This window comes from Cyprinodon variegatus, unplaced genomic scaffold (genome assembly GCF_000732505.1).
Source record: "Cyprinodon variegatus isolate N-32 unplaced genomic scaffold, C_variegatus-1.0 Scaffold30, whole genome shotgun sequence".
In the NCBI taxonomy this organism is placed as follows: domain Eukaryota; kingdom Metazoa; phylum Chordata; class Actinopteri; order Cyprinodontiformes; family Cyprinodontidae; genus Cyprinodon; species Cyprinodon variegatus.
Genome location: NW_015150483.1, coordinates 1,958,078 through 1,974,312, shown reverse-complemented (window position 1 = coordinate 1,974,312; position 16,235 = coordinate 1,958,078). Strand labels below are relative to the sequence as shown.

General features: G+C 37.5%; 1 protein-coding gene across 2 annotated transcripts; it reads left to right on the top strand.

Annotated features, from left to right (window-relative positions):
• The first annotated feature begins 266 nt into the window (after window positions 1–266).
• Window positions 267–10,467, top strand: fam188b (family with sequence similarity 188 member B). Of its 2 annotated transcripts, none has more exons than XM_015399111.1 (18): window positions 267–413; window positions 1,593–1,643; window positions 1,794–2,011; window positions 2,104–2,362; window positions 2,451–2,665; window positions 2,764–2,816; window positions 2,917–3,014; window positions 3,106–3,222; window positions 3,365–3,456; window positions 5,509–5,610; window positions 6,162–6,225; window positions 7,682–7,747; window positions 7,844–7,911; window positions 8,013–8,076; window positions 8,767–8,928; window positions 9,135–9,315; window positions 9,591–9,669; window positions 9,845–10,467. In XM_015399111.1, exons 1-18 carry the CDS (start codon window positions 354–356, stop codon window positions 9,891–9,893), a joined length of 1,998 nt encoding a protein of 665 aa, XP_015254597.1. In that variant the 5' UTR covers window positions 267–353; the 3' UTR covers window positions 9,894–10,467. The 2 variants fall into 2 exon arrangements, with proteins under 2 accessions (XP_015254597.1, XP_015254589.1); XM_015399103.1 differs by having other exon boundaries at window positions 268–413; window positions 1,593–1,712.
• The last annotated feature ends 5,768 nt before the right edge of the window (window positions 10,468–16,235 follow it).

Here is a 16,235-nt window from a genome sequence, read left to right as displayed (position 1 = left end):
TCCTAAAACCATGGTAACGCGCGATGACGTACAACAGGTGCGCAGTTTCGTTGATCTGTAAAACATATTCCCATCCTTTACCAACCATCTAGTCTTCCTGGTCTGTTGGCGGGTGAAAATTTTGAGGTTTCGTTTGGGTGAAGCAACAAACAAGGAAATATATCTTTAAAATCCATACCCGTATATCCAACTAGTACACATTGCGGCGTAATCTATGACAATAACGGGTCCATCCAACTACTGTGAGATCTGCGCTGTCGGCGCAGGGCGGTGCAGCTAGTTGTTGATAGTTTTTTGTGTGTGTGTGTGTGTCTCTGCTGGACTTTCAGCATTTGGACGCGTTGGCTGTTATCATGGTTCCTTCTGTGGAAGAGGTTTCCTCGTCTCTAGTGCGGGAATACCTGAGCAGGAAGGTAAGTTATCGAACATTATGGTCCAGCGAAGGTTAGTTAGCTACTAGCTAGCTCGCGTTAGCAAAGATGAGCTACAGGATTTTTTGTATTTTAGTTTTGGCGTTTGCTTAAGGAAAGAGAACAACCGCCTCACCAAGCATAAATAAAGAAAAAAAAAAGGGAAAAAAAAAAAAAAGCTGTAGGCTGGAGAAATGTCGATCCAAACTTGTTATTCTCTGCAAACTTAACATGTTCAGTCATTATTTAAGGATATTGAAAAAAATAACCATTTAAAACACACATATATAATGATTATCAGTTCCATTGTTTTCTACTATGGTTGCACAAACCTCTACATCACATTAGATTTGTCTGATTAGCAACAACCTATTCCTAATTGATAATAAGAATAAAAAAAATATAATATTATTTTCCAAACCCTTCAAGAAGTGACCTTAATTCAAGATCACTACATTTTTGCAGCTAGTGGAATAACACATTTAGCTAGGTAATCAGTTTTTAGTATAGATCTAAAAACAAGAAGTGATAAATTGATGTCCTTCTGAGCCATGAAAGCCATAAGTTAAATCTTGAATTACAGAAAATCAAATTAATTGATTAAATTAAATTACACAGCCCTAAACCTGCTTTAATTTTCCTATTCTAATGTAGTCTACTCTTAAAATCAAACAGGCGAACTGATTCATCCATTTTCCTGACATTTTAACAAACTACTAATCAAGTAAGCAGTAAAAAAAAACTCTGTTTTAAATACTTGTCTGAGATAACTGTGCAGTACAAACCATGGAGTCCCTTTAGGCTATCAGAGAAATCTTATTCGATATTCCCAGGACCTATTAACCAAGATCGGCTTGCAGTAAACAGACAGGCTATTATCTCTTTTCCCTGAAAAACTGGGATATCAGGACTTAAAAAAAAATGTTTAGCTGCAGCTTCTAATTTTAGTGTTGCTATTTACGTTTCCATTACGTCTCAAGTATAAAATAAGGGATTAAGTCACTTGTAAAGTGTTTCTTTATTTTCCCGTCGTTATATATTTTCCTTGTTTATATGTTGGGCCCTTTGAATTGCTTTCTGTATGAATACTTTATGTAAACCAATTTGCCTAATCTGTCTCGTCCATTCATCCATCATTATTTTTATGTTGACACTTGTGCACTGCATGGTATTAATGCACAGGGCCTGAGAAGGACCATCGCCTGTATGGATGAGGAACTTCCACGCACTCAGGCCAGTATAAACAACCGATCATTGTTGAAGCAGTTGCTAAACATTGAAGATCTCTACAGAAAAAATAAGGTGCATCCATCAGGATAAATACAAGAAATGCATGTCCAGGATGTAGAAAATTGTCTAAATTTGACGTGCTCATAAATGCAGGTTCAGAAATCGCCTTTGAAAACATTATTGGAAATCATTGTGAAGCATCACATTGAACGGTTGCACCATGAAAAGATCACCACAGGAGATTGTGAGCAGATAGACCAAACTACTGGCTCAGCATCCGATTGCCCTCCAGGAACACCATCAATTATAAATGAAACAAAGGCAAAAGACATGACACCAGCGTTTTGTATGACAAAATACACAGAAACCAGGTATTTCACAGACAAAAATTCTATGTATAATTAAAATTTTATATTGTACTAAGCTGAGATTATCCATGTTTTTTTTCTTTTTTCTTTTTTAGGTCTGAAGTAAAAGAAAAGTGCAATATTCAGGTGACAAATCCATCAATGACTTCTAAGAAAGACAGACCTGCTGCATTGAATTCAAATACTTTCTTAATTAACAAAACAGACAATCAGGAAGTCCAGTCACTAGTGCCTTCTAAGCAGGAGGACTTTTCCAAAAGAGAGGCACGGGGAGACGGTTTAATCGATGGGGTCGCCCAGAGAAGAAAAACCGGTCATATCAGACGAGGCTTAATGGCTGGACCAGTACCTAAGGTATTTATTTTATGATTCTTAGGAACCTGTTTATTTTATAACCCCGATAGCTTCCTTCTTGTGTTTATCATGATGGTTTTCGTTGAAGGAAACAAATAGAAAAAGGCAGAGTCAGACAGTCGAATTGGCCCAGCCAATACTCTGCGTGGAAAAGGGAAACCTGGAATCCTTAGCTGGACCTCAGCTGGCTTTCAAAAACACATCTGGCGGGGGTGAAGAAAATCTAGATGTCAACTTAACAGAGGAAAACCTGTATAAAAAGAACTACAGAAGAAAAGGACAAAGCACAGGGAATGAGATAAAGTAAACATTGGGATGTTACTAATTCAAATTGTACCTCATCACTTCAAATAGTTTTCAGAAGTTTATAGCCAGAGATTTTTGTGTGTTGCGGTTTAAAGGATGAAGACCAGACCGAATGTCCATGAACTAAATGTGTCAGAGATGGTGTTAGGTGAGCCCTGAAATAAAGCAATTTGTCGCACATTATTTTGATTAATTTCTTTTGCCAAATATATGTTGTTGTTTCTGTTTTTTTTTAATTACATTTCCAGATGATATTGATGATGTTGATCTGCCAGAAGTGTCCCTTCAGGCGCCTGTTCTAAAGTGTAGCTTTGTAGGCTGCCCAGTGGACCAGCACACTGCCATGGTGCGTACCTGACAGATTTGATGACATGGAGACCAGAAGAGGAAGCTTTTGTTTGATTTTAGCTTGTTTCTTCATTGTTTTGTTTTTGTAGGAATTGAAAACAGTTCTCCTTGGGTCCAGCTTGAATTCTTTCAGTGCTGAGTGGATAAATCAGGGTTTTGCATTTTCGAACACACGTGAGCTCAGATATGGCATTGTGCAGAAAAAGGTGATTTTATTTAATTGTTTTATTTTGTTCAAACCATAATTTCAAATAAAACTGGCTCAATAAAGCAAATGTATTTTCATAACAACTATTGAAATTTTTCTTAATAACTTTGTATAAAACTTTTTCTTCTGCTCTTTTTCAGGGTGGTCCCTGTGGAGTTCTAGCAACGATTCAAGCATTTTTTCTGAAGAAGCTTCTATTTGAACACACTGATAACAGCAGCAACATCCTTCTGTAAGTAAGCTTTACGATCAGAGCCTTTTCTAAGCAGTGTGTGTGTCTTTACTAACTTTAAAACTAGTTTTTAGTTGTCTGCCATAGCCTGTCCGTAATAAGAAAATCTACAGCAGCGGTCACCAACCTTTTTACAGTTGAGGGCTATTTCCGGGGCACTGAGTCACAGGAGGGGCTACCATTACTGACCTATGAATTGCAAGGGTCATCGTTCACCTAAACTTGTTAAATTATAAACATATCTTTATAGTTTCTTTACATTTCTAATTTTCTTTTAGACATTTTCATTTTGAAATCTCTATAAATGCTTAAATGCCATATATAATTAAATGATAAAATGTTCTATAACCGATTAAAAAAAGAAGAGCAACAGAATACAATGAAATTTCAAACGTAGCTCACTGTTGAGTTCTTCTATTTTCAGAAGACTCTAAGGGCACTCCATGTGGTCCTTGAGAGCCCCTTGGTGCCCGCGGGCACCATGTTGGTGACCCCTGATCTAGAGTAAAACATTATGAAATATTGCCATGGATTTTTTTTTTTATTATCATAACTTTTTATCTATATACATGAACAAAGAACAGGAGATCGTCATGGGAGCTGTAAATACAATTAAGATATCCTTTTACATGTACATACACACACATTCATTATAACAAAATGTCACCCTATTTAGGATGCATGTTTGAGCCTTCCTGAATGATCCCGTGCCAATGTTGGACCAATGCTGACAGATCTATAACCACCTCCTGGTTATTATTTTCCTTCCACTTGCCAGAAGAATTTGTCCTTATGCAAGGTTTGGAATTTGACCGAGATACAGGGTGACAAAAGAGTAATCTAAATCTTCCCCTATTATTCTATCTCTGATATCTCGCTCCAAAATAAGTGGATTTTGTGACGGGCCCCAAACACATTAAAGTGGTTAGCCATCGGGGTTCCACGTTGTCTCCAACAAAACTCTGAGCTCAGGGTACCTGATCTTAGTGCTGTTAAATTGGGAGTTATGAAAAATCTCACTACATTCTTCCAGCCAAGCTCTCTTAAATTTGTGAATTTTCAGTTGTTGCTTGTTTCTCTAATATATCTATCCAGTTCTCTTCTGATATGTGTATCTGACTCCTTCTCCCATTTTTGTTTCATATGTTACATAGAGATGTTTTATTACTTCAATAAAGTATTGAGACCAACATTTTATCCTCTTTCTTTTTATATACTTAAAAAAATACAGAGATTAAATCATATTCCTTCTTCCTATTTGATTTGCAATTTCTTATAACAATAATCTTTGACTTGCTGGTATCTATGGTAGTACTGTTTTTCCAGTCCACATGGAGCTGAAATGGACTCATAAATCTGAAATTTAGAGTTTGATATGAGAGAACAAAAGGACGTGACCCGTCTCCTGGCCCAGGTCAGCTAAATTATAAAGGGCATCATTCATTCACAAGGCATTACAAAGTGTTCGACGTGACACTTACCGTATTAAAGGAGTGATAAACATAAACAAAGCACCAAGTATGAAACCAGGACACGAGAGGAAGAGATGAAGTACAGGTATTAAGAGATGAAGTAAACATTTGTTCAAACAGTTCATTAGTCGGGTTCTTTGATAAGAGGCTGCAGTAAATAAAATATTCTCAGTCCTAACTAAAGAAAAACTGTTTCTGCACATCTTGGATTTTCAGGGAGTTTGTTCTTGAGATAATTAGCTTAAAAAGTAAATGCTGCCCCCCCCTGTTTGGTTCCAGTATCAGGTCTCTGTTTGACTGTGAGGTCTACATGGTTTATAGCTTAACAGCAACTTAAAAAATATATATTTTAGTTTATTATGCCATCTATTTCCCTGCTACTGCTTAGGACTATTACTATTTGATGTGACCCATTAGCATGCATTCATCTTTTGCCTAATTCACTTACAAAAAACCAGGTGTCCTCTTCTCTCCATTTCTCAGTTATGTACAGTTTGGTGCTGCGTTATCATGTAAAAACTGTTTCATGTGTCTGATTGCACAGCACCTGGTTCTGACTCCCTTTCTATTTTGTTTACAGGAGGCTGAGACCTTCCGACAGTACCAGAAGACAGTGTCTTGTTTTAGCTCTGTCTGAAGTTTTGTGGCGGGCTGGGGAGGAACAAAAAGCAGTAGTTGTAATGTAAGAAAAACACCAGAAGCTAAGTTACCTTTATGCATTTACTGAGTATCGATATTTGTTTTTGTAATAAATTGTACTCGTACTCGTACTGCTGTATTAGGCAGATCTTGCTGCGCAATTTCCCCTTTGTGGGACAATAAATGGATTTTCTGTTCTAAGGTTGGGCAATAACAAGCCATGAAAAAGATGACCTACGCCTTCCTCTGTCTAGTAATGTTTTAATGTTTCCACATTTATGTCATGTAACGTTTGCTGAAACCTAAGCTTATTTGCTTTTTCTTCTTCTTTTTTATCCTGTGCACAGACCCACATGATTGTCTTTTTGTATTAATCTCAAGCTGTGAGAATAGATTTTATAGAATATAAAGGTCACATCAGGTGTCAGATTCAGATGAGTGGTCTCTTTCAAACTGGGCTCACATCCCCACCAGCTGTCAAACCCGTTCATCTGAGAAATGCCCTAGAAATCAGCTGGGCCACAGTTTGAAACTGTGTTTGCTTTCATATCAAGTTTTTTTTCTTTTCTTTTCTTTTCTTTTTCTGAATAATAGAAGTTCAGGAAGAAGCCATTTCACTCCAGTTGGTCAGTACAGATCTGAAAGACTGCTTGATAAGGTAAAGATGATCAATATGGTTGTTTGTTATGATCGTAAGTGTTCATGCATTTATCATATACTTATATTTCCTGTTCATTTTGGGCTTTCAATAATAATTTATTTAACATGTGCTTTTTCTATGAGTTATTTTTCTTTCTATTCTAAAACCAGTTTTGATGCAGAGTGATTATCTGATCAGAACACCCAGTCTTTTTCCAGTCATCTTTAGGACATTAAAAAGGAAGTCCCAGAGTCCTAAATCCTCAAACTGAAAGATACTGGAATACCAGCGGGACTGTCAGCATGGAAGCAGATGTTTTACATTATAAACTGTTTATAAAAATATTGAAGATGTATGATGCATCATTGAAGGCTCAAAGAAAAACCCTCATGCACAAGATGAGTTTCTATAAACTTCTGGCAACAATCATGAATGACTTCACAATTATTCTTATGATAGAACTGAATTTCAGGTTTCTAAATACAACTAAAGTATTCAGTATTATTTGATCTCTAGTTTATTTATGTGCTGCTGTTGTTGCTGTGGCCACTTGATCATGTTGCTCAATTGCTCTTAGAGCTGTTTTTTTTTTTTTTTTAATGGCACTAGTGGCACGTTCTTTGGACTGTAGGCTGACAGGAAAAGGGGTGTCCGACATGCGGCAAGTGACCACAGCTCGGACAGGTCGGCCACGTCGAGGACTAATGCCTCCATAAATGGGTAGTGAGCTCTAACCACTGCGAAACTGTAGCAAGCCCAATTGCTCTTAGTGTTAAAGTTATTGTGGAGTATTTTTTAAAAGACCCAGCCTCTTTACTTAAAAAAAAAAAAAAAGAGAAAAAAAATGCGTGTGCAAGAGCATGCGTGAGCATATTTCTCCCTGTGCACGCCCTGTTTAAAATGTGCTATTCTCATAGCTTTATAGCAAACTCGGTTAACTGACCGATTGGACAGATGATCACTACTTTTTGCTTACCGTTGGTTACGTTACTCCTCCTCGACCGCATGGTGCCTGTGCCATCTTTGTTATTAGTCGCGGCTGTCAGGCAACGACAGGCTCTGGCGACAGCGGGCCGCTGTGACAGCAAATCCCATAATGCTTTGTTAGGATATATCTGCCTCTCCTGAGGCCTTTCTTTTCTTCTCAAACACTTCGTAGACACATTTCCTCTTGCAACTCTCGGCCATTTTCAAAGAACCGCGGTGAGAAAGGTGAGCTTCAATGAATGCTTGAAACCGTAGCTCACCACACATATGTGGCTGAAAGTGCGCATGCGCACAAAAAGATAGCTAAAGTAGGACAGCCTTACGTAAACATATCATCAAAATGATTGACAATTAGGTGGACCACTTATTTAGATGATCCACCAGGAGAATAAAAGATCATCTTCTTTACCTTTAAGTTTTTGTTTTTTCTTTTGTTTTGTTAAGATTTTATTTTGACTCCTCGTTTTCTGAACACCTTTTGATCCAGATGATGTGGTTCTCTGTGGACAACATCAACGATCTGCAGGTCATTCTGGAACAGCACATTGAGCAGGTGAAAGAGTGAATACCTTTCTTGGTTTTAGTTTTTGTAATCTTGCCTGACAAATCTATGTTGACATGTTCTTTTATCTTTGCATTTAATCCACAGTATGAAACCGAGGTCTTAGGATGCATTCTTCTGACCATCTCGGCTGTTCTCTCTCGATCCATTGAAAAGTAAATAAAAAAAACCTTTTCTGTTCTTTACAGCAGTTTATTCAGTATGACTAGCTTTGCATTGATAGTGTGGTTATTGTTTTTTCTTTTTTTCTCCTCAGAGTGAGAGAGGATATGGACCTCCATACAACTACGCTAATAGGAGCTCATGGCTACTGCACTCAGGTTTTAATGCTTTAAGCCAAATTTAAAAGTTAACTACACAATCTGTAGCAGTTAGAAATGTTATTTTAATATTTCAAGTTCTGGTTAAGAGCAAAAACAAAATAAAAGACTTTAAAATATTGTAATTTCTTACTTTATAACTAATCTCTTTTCTAATTTTTTTCCTTAATGGTATCCTTTCATCTTTTCTGTCCATGTTTTGTTGCAACCTGTCTTTCTGGTGCCCTTATTTCCTGTATCGCTTGTGTTTTTCCTCCCCTCTTCCTTGTGTCCCATGTTCCTTCTCTCCTTCCCAAGTTATATTCCCCTCTCTCTCTTGTCTTACCTCCTCTCCTTCTCTCCTCCTTCCTTTTTTTCTTACAGTATCTTTTTTAGTGACATATTTAAAGATTGTCTAGGTAAAATGGAATATACTATAAGTTGGTTTTAATTGTTTTTTAATGTTGTCATTAAACAACATAAAATTAGAAATGCAGCACAATTAGGTCAGGTATTTTCATTTTAATAAACGCAGTAGGCCAAAATACTCTTAGTTACTCAATGAATTGATTAAATTATCTGGTGTGCATGAAAATAGAATCTGATGCAAATGGGAGTTTTTTTGTTATTTTTTTTTCTTTGATACCTCTTTTAGGGCTCTGTAGATTTATGTAACTAAAAGTATTTTATATTGTTTGGTTATTTTTACAGGAGTTGGTCAACCTGCTGCTATGTGGCAGAGCGGTTTCTAATGTGTTTGATAATGACATAGAGCTCGACTCGGGAAACGGCAACATGACTCTGCTTAAGGGAATAAAGGACCGCTGCCAAGTCGGCCTTCTGTCCTTGTTTGAACATTATAATATCTGTCAGGTGAGCAATGCTGAACTCTTCATGGTGATTGTCGATATTTGAGGGATATTCAAAGTTTTCACCACTCACCAAAATGCAGCTGAATGAATTAGGGGTGGGGATCAGCTTCTTATTATACACAGATGCAATGTAGAAATCTCTATAGTACCCTGCAATGTTACCATAGGTTAGCTTTTATAAGGAATTTTCTGTGTTTTCTTACTAAGGTGGGAAATTACCTGAAGTCTCCCTCCTACCCTGTGTGGGTGGTGTGCAGTGAAAGCCACTTCAGTGTGCTGTTCGGCCTGCAGAGGGAGCTGTTGATCAGTCAGAAGGAAGAACTGGAGTTTGACCTGTACTATTATGATGGGCTGGCCAATCAGCAGGAGGAAATCCGCCTCACTGTTTGTATGTTTAATTTTTACCTCTGTTGATCCGATAAGCTTATTTTTAAACAAAACCACATGCTTCAAAGATGTCTCTTACCGTTGTTATTTATTCTTATTCCTTACCATCAGGGAATGCTAATACTAATTCTGATGACCAAATCATAAGTTGGTGTCTGATTTGAATAGATCGAAAGATAATAAATGGCTGATACCATGTTATACCTAACTGATGCTTTTCATTCGTTTGGATCTCTCCTTTTTGCATCTAAATAAAAATGCTAACTGTGTTTTCAGCTGTTGGCAAATTGACTCAGAACTTTCAAGAAATTGATGCTGATCTCATTCCTCCACTTGAGCTCTGCATCAGAACCAGGTATGACCTCCTTATGTCTTTCTAATTTGCACAATAACTGATAAGAAAAAACACTACATGTTTTGATGTTTTTTTGTTTAAAATTGTGATTAAATATGCCTCTAATAAAGCATTGTATAATAAAAAACTAATTATGTTTTCAATTCCCTAAAATGTTTGGTTTTGTTTCCTGCAGGTGGAAAGATGCATTAGTCAACTGGAATGAGACCGAACCACTTCTCTGAGAAATGCTGTTAGTTTATGACAAATTATTAAAGATATCTTTTAGCTTTTATTTAACTTTTATCTTTAATAGCCTCTTTCCTTTGTTAAAAAAAAAAAAAACAGGCTTAAGAGAATAACATCATGAACATAAGGAAATAAGTTGGGTAGAAGTTAGTGTCGTGAAAAAGTCATAACATGAATTAAGTGCCTAAAATAAGATACTAAATTCAAAGTAGCATGTAATTGAAAAATATTGACATGGACTTAATTCAAGAAATTGTAATTGGAACAAATATGGATTTAAATATTAAATCAGGACAGTTTAGGATAATTGTTAAAACGTGTCAGTATGAGAAAACAATTTTTTCTATTATATTTTCTATTATAAGCTCTGAATTCTTCTCATAATTTGATCAGCTTTATTCTGAAACAAGGCAAGTTTTAAAGAAAATGTATTTATAGGAATACTTTAAGGTGTTCATAAATAAATTGATGTAGTATTTTGGGGCCTTTTTTGTGTCCTTTTAGTAATAATATATAAGTTTATGTTGTGCACCACTGCTTTATGTATTAATAGTATGTTTTGGACCAATAATAAAACTATTTTTTTTCTATACAATGAAGTTTGCTTTATTTAATTCAGCTTTTTTTTTTTATAATGTCAGAGGGTCTTCCAGTTGTGCCCAGTATTAATAACATCACTGACAGATTTAGATTTGAAAAAATATTTCAATTTGACCAGCATGTTTTTTTTATGATGGAAAGAAAATATACCTGTGTGACAATATGTTATCACGATGTGCTGTAAATAAATGTGGAATTGTGGATAGCTGAATTTTTCATACAAACTCACAATTTGCGAACTGGTGTAAAACCTGGTCCTACCCTATTCCATCTCTTTCACAGAGTATGGAAAAAGAAATGTTTTCATGGAATCAACAGATGAAAAGCAGCAGCTCTCTGCAGTTGGTTTGTGGCAAGTTTTAGAAAAAACAAAAGAGCCCATTGGGGACCAGTGAATTTGGTTTGCTGCTGTTAACAACTGAGCAAATAGCTTTGAAGCTTCATGTAAGTGTCTTAATAAGTTCCAGTGGCGTTTAAATATTAAAAGAATTACAATGAGCTCCACACTGGAAACTGTGTGGATTCAGAATTCAAAAGTGACTCTTTTAATAAAAAAGTTGATGGTGTAAAATCAGAAAATCATCATCAAGGAAACCCTGAAGAATGTGGGCAAGCTGGTTGTAAAACCTCATGGAAGAACCTCACATAGTGCTGGATTTTATTGATGCAGATCAATGAGGAAGCAACTTCTTCGAGTTAGATGGAACCCTCCCCCCCCCCTGAATGTTGCATGCAAAGTCTCATCTTGTCAAAGAAAAAGAACTTTGATCTTGAATTCAATATTTCATGTTTCGGCAGCATTGTGGCATCTGTTATTTGGTCAAAAACATTCAACACAGCCTGAATGTTCAAGCATGCTGGTGGAAGCATAACGCTTTGGGATATTTTCTGTATGTATCAATATTGACATCAGTGGCTCTTGATGCTTGTCCTCAAGCAGCACTGCAATGCAATGTTTACAGTATGGGTCTCCTTGCTTCCACATACCTGAGTTCAATGAACCAGCCATCTGCAGCACTTGAGAGCTGCTGGGGAGTCTATATAATCATTTGTACCAGCCGTGCAGAAACAGAGTTATGTCTAAACTGGCAGGACAGTGGTAGTTCAGGACCAGTATTGGGAACCCCAGATTTACACAATGTCAAAGGTATACTGATAAAGGGTTATATGCATATAGATAATACTGTACATGCATAATGATTCTCAACATCAGGCTTTCTGCAGAGAAACTTGGTCTTCGGCAACATTGGACATTTCAGGACATGATCCAAAGCTCTGACACTTTGTTGCACCATGATTTGATACAGATTTTAAGACTAAGGTAAGGACGTGATTGCCTTCCTCTCTAAAATGAGAGCTTATTGCAAAAGAGGAATCCTCAAACATAGTGGAAATTTGCACAAACCTTTTCAGCAATCATGCAAAGTGTTCAGTTGCTATAACAGCCAATATAAGCTTTTCCTTTGATTATTCATAGGAATTTGAGTGATTTGGGACACTTTATTTTTGATTACATTTAAATAGACCCATAAACAAATTTTTTTCTTGCCACTATATCCTTTCTACATCATTCTTTTATGTTTTGAAATATTTTCTGTCTGAAAATAATGTCATCATCTTGTTAAAAGGCTGCTTTTAACTGCAAATATAATCAGACATTGCTTTTCAACCATGCTTTGACATTGATAAAAAACGCTCATGAAACAGGTCTTGAAAACAATGATAGTGCCCTTACTTAAGAATGCAAATTATTTGACAAAGGGACATGTTAAACAATGTGTGTCCACTTATTACCACCAGAGGTTTATACAATATTGTAATCAGTAAGTGAACTATGTATAGTGCTACAGATAGTCTCTATGCTATTTTTTGACATGGTGTGTACCACACTCAACATGGACAAGAGGAAGGAAAGGAAAAGATTCCCAGGGAGATTGGGAAAAAAAACTGTACACAAGCATTTTAAAGGTAAAGGCTATGAGGCCATTCAAACCATACAGACAACATATTCAGAAATGTAAAATCAATTAAACTGTTGCCAATCTGCCTGCCTGGACGTGGCAACAGGAGAAAAATTTATGACAAATCATAGATGGATAATATTAATGCTAAGCCCAGAGAAACTTCTGAGATTAAAGGCAAAGTTCAAGGAACATCAGTGTCGGATCACGCCATCGGTAGTTTGAGCCAAAGTGGACCTAATGGGAGACAACCAAAGATGACAGTTGTTGAAAACAATAAAAGTCAGATAGGCATTTACCAAACATGCTATAGACAGATGAGACAAAAATTTTATTTTATTTTTTGTTCTGGAAAGGCTCATTAGCTCTATATTCACAGACGGAGAAATTAAGCATATCAAGAAACCTGTCCCTACTGTGAAACATGGAGGAGGCTCTGTCTTGAATCTCTGCAGGGTACAATGAAATCCCAAGAATATTAAGGGTTATTACAGAGAAATGTGCTGCCAACCGTCAGAAAGCTTGGTTTTAGTCGTATTGGTCTGGAACAGGATAATGACTCAAAGCACCCAATAATGGCTGAGAGGAAAACACTGGACTTTTCTGAGGAGGCCTTCTATGAGCCATGATATAAATCCTATTGAGCACCTTTGGAAGGAGCTGAAACATGATGTCTGGAAAAGGCCTTTAAACCTGAGACAACTGGAGCAGTTTACTCATGAAGATTAAACCAAAATACCTGCTGAGAGGAGCAGAGGTCTCCCCGACAGTTACAGGAATTATTTGATTGCAGGGTTTACTTCAAAATGTTGAGCAACAAAATATTATGGTGATTTCATGCACTTATTTTTTTTAATCATCTGGGGGAGTAGTGGCCTAGTGGTTAGGGCAATGCGCTTAGGTCCCATAGGTACTGAGTTCACACTGGTCCCCGGGCGCCACACAATGGCAGCCCACTGCTCCCCAACGGGGAGGGTTAAATGCAGAGTGTTCATTTTGTTGCTTTGTACTTGTGACCATGTAATCACAATGAAGTTGAATTCTAATCTTCTATCTGCTCAGAAGCAATGTCTGACTTTCATTTGTTCATTTTCATAGCATTTTTATTTGTCACTTTTGTCAGATTCACAGTTATTTTTGTGACCATTGTGGGGTTTTCTTTCATCAAACAAGAGGTATGTGCAATCTTATCCTTAAATCAAAATCAGAATAAATCTACTTACTTTTTTGCACATTCTGTGTAAAGGAATTAGCACTGATCATGCAAAAGACTTTAAGTAGGAGCTCAAACTAACTTTAACATTAAGATGCTTAACTAACTTAGTTTACAGCGATAATAATGAGAAGCATCAGTATATATATCAATGTTGTGAGTTCTTCTTTTATGTCTTCATTTTTAGATGATTATGTGTGGTAAGCTTTTCGTTCCCGTATAATAAACTGAGATCACATGTTTTTTTTTTTTTTAGATATCAGTTTGGGAAAACAAGAATTTCAGAGAAATTTGTCTTCCAGTAATTTGTTTTGGTTTTTCCTCAGACTTAAAAGGCATCACAGTGCACACAGTGAGGGGCATGCAGAGGAGGTGACAGTGACTTACTGCCAACATATCAAGCATGAGGGGATCAAAGGCCCATCAGTTAGGAAACTGAGGAGCTTCCTTACTTTTACAACACCATGCAGCGTTGACCTAGGAAAGGTGCTCAGCTTTAGTTTGCATCAAAATGTCCAAATGCAATGCAAAGAACATTCTCAGCAAACAGAACCTGTTTCACTTTACTCACTTTTAACATTTCCTTCTCAAAAGTTTCCCTTTGGCGCCGTGGAGTCGTTGGAGAAGATCTCACTCTGATGACAGCTCATTCATCTCTCAGTTGTCAATTTCTAAATGGGAGCAGTTTTATCTGAATGTATATTATTGGTGACTCATGGGGGATTTGAGCATCAAAAAAGATGTACGAAGAGAAATGAATTAATCATGAGACATGGCGTACAGCTATTAACCCTCAGTGACAGTTTTACAGCCACCATGGCTATCGCATGCACAATAAATATGATGCTTTGCTCGAGTGATGCCTTAAGGGTCCCTGAAATTGGATTATGGCAGGCACTTTTGTCATGACATTCTTCTGTGGATGAGGAAGGAGGTGGTTTGATATACGTCATGAGGAACCATGCTTATCGGTTTGCATGAAATATGTTTGACAAGCTGGGGCAGATAAATGCAGGATTTAGAAAGTCTTTAAAGACAAGAATGAGGACAAATTATTGCCCTCAGTGAGTGTTTGGCAAAAATGAAGGAAGTGTTGAAATAGCTTAAATTCACTGTAAAGACTGATAATTCCATTCATAATCAGAGTAGATTAAACTGCTATGTGTCAATATAACTTTAATGTGAATTCACTTCAGTTCTATAATATATTAACACCAAGCTGGGTGAAAAATAGTAGTGGAACGATTAGAACATGCTTGTTAAAGTCAGTTTGTATAGTGAAAAATGGTAAAGTTTGGAAATTTTACTCTGTTTACTTAATATTTAGTAAAACCAACTATTTTTTTTGGAATTATAGCTGCACTTCTTAAGATAACTAGCAGCTTGGCATATTTAAAAAAGCCAACATTTCCTTATGTTTCTCTGAAAAATGGGCAAAGCTTAGAGACAATGGACTGAGAATTTTTATTTTTTTAAACATTCTCAAGTCTTGCCAAGATTCTCAATTTAACTTTGGTCAGGACTTTGTCTTGGCTATTCTGTTACATGGTTATGTTTGATCTACATCATTCAATTCTATGTTTAGTCCAACTTCATTACATACAATACATTAACATTTCTTGCACCCTCTTTTCAAATCGTAAGCATAATTTCAGATTCTTCTGAAGTAATTTAAAGTTTACAAAAGAGAAAAAAAATAGGAAAGTACATTGCAGTAGCATACTAGAGTTGGACTACAAACTTGAACTAACAATGTTTAAATACTCGTACTTGTACTCGTCGTCTCCCGCTTTATCCGGAACCGGGTCGCGGGGGCAGCAGACTAAGCAGAGACTCCCAGATTTCCCTCTCCGCAGACACCTCCTCCAGCTCTGTTGGGGGAAGCTCTAGGCGCTCCCAGGCCAGCCGAGAGACATAGTCTCTCCAGCGTGTCCTGGGTCGTCCCCTGGGCCTCCTCCCAGTGGGACGTGCCTGGAACACCTCCTGAGGGAGGCGTCCAGAGGGCATCCGAAGAAGATGTCCGAGCCACCTCAACTGACTCCTCTCGATGTGGAGGAGAACCGGCTCTACACTGAGCCTCTCCCGAATGACCAAACTCCTCACCCTACAGTATCTCTAAGGGAGAGCCCAGCCACCCTACGGAGAAAGCTCATTTCAGCCGCTTGTTTCCTGGATTTGGTTCTTTCGGTAATGATCCAGATTTCATTACCATAGGTGAGGGTAGGAACGTAGACCGAACGGTAAATTGAGAGCTTTGCCTTTTCGCTCAGCTCCCTCTTCACCACGACATATGAGTGCAGCGTCTGCATTATTGCAGCAGCTGCACTGATCCGTCTATCGATCTCCCGCTCCATTCTTCCCTCACTCGTGAACAGGACCCCAAGATACTTGAACTCCTCCAGTTGAGGCAGGGACTCTCCTCCAACCTGAAGTGGACAAGCCACCTTTTTCTAGTCGAGAACCATGGCCTCTGACTTGGAGGAGCTGATTCTCATCCCGGCCGCTTCACACTCGGCTGCAAACCGCCACAGCGCACACTGTAGGTCTTGGCAGGAGGGAGACAG

Coding starts and splice junctions, on each gene's coding strand:
- fam188b (XM_015399103.1), top strand. CDS start 354: ATGGTTCCTTCTGTGGAAGAGGTTTCCTCGTCTCTAGTGCGGGAATAC. Junction 2,363..2,450: donor TGGCTGGACCAGTACCTAAG/GTATTTATTTTA, acceptor TTTTCGTTGAAG/GAAACAAATAGAAAAAGGCA. Junction 8,929..9,134: donor AACATTATAATATCTGTCAG/GTGAGCAATGCT, acceptor TTTCTTACTAAG/GTGGGAAATTACCTGAAGTC.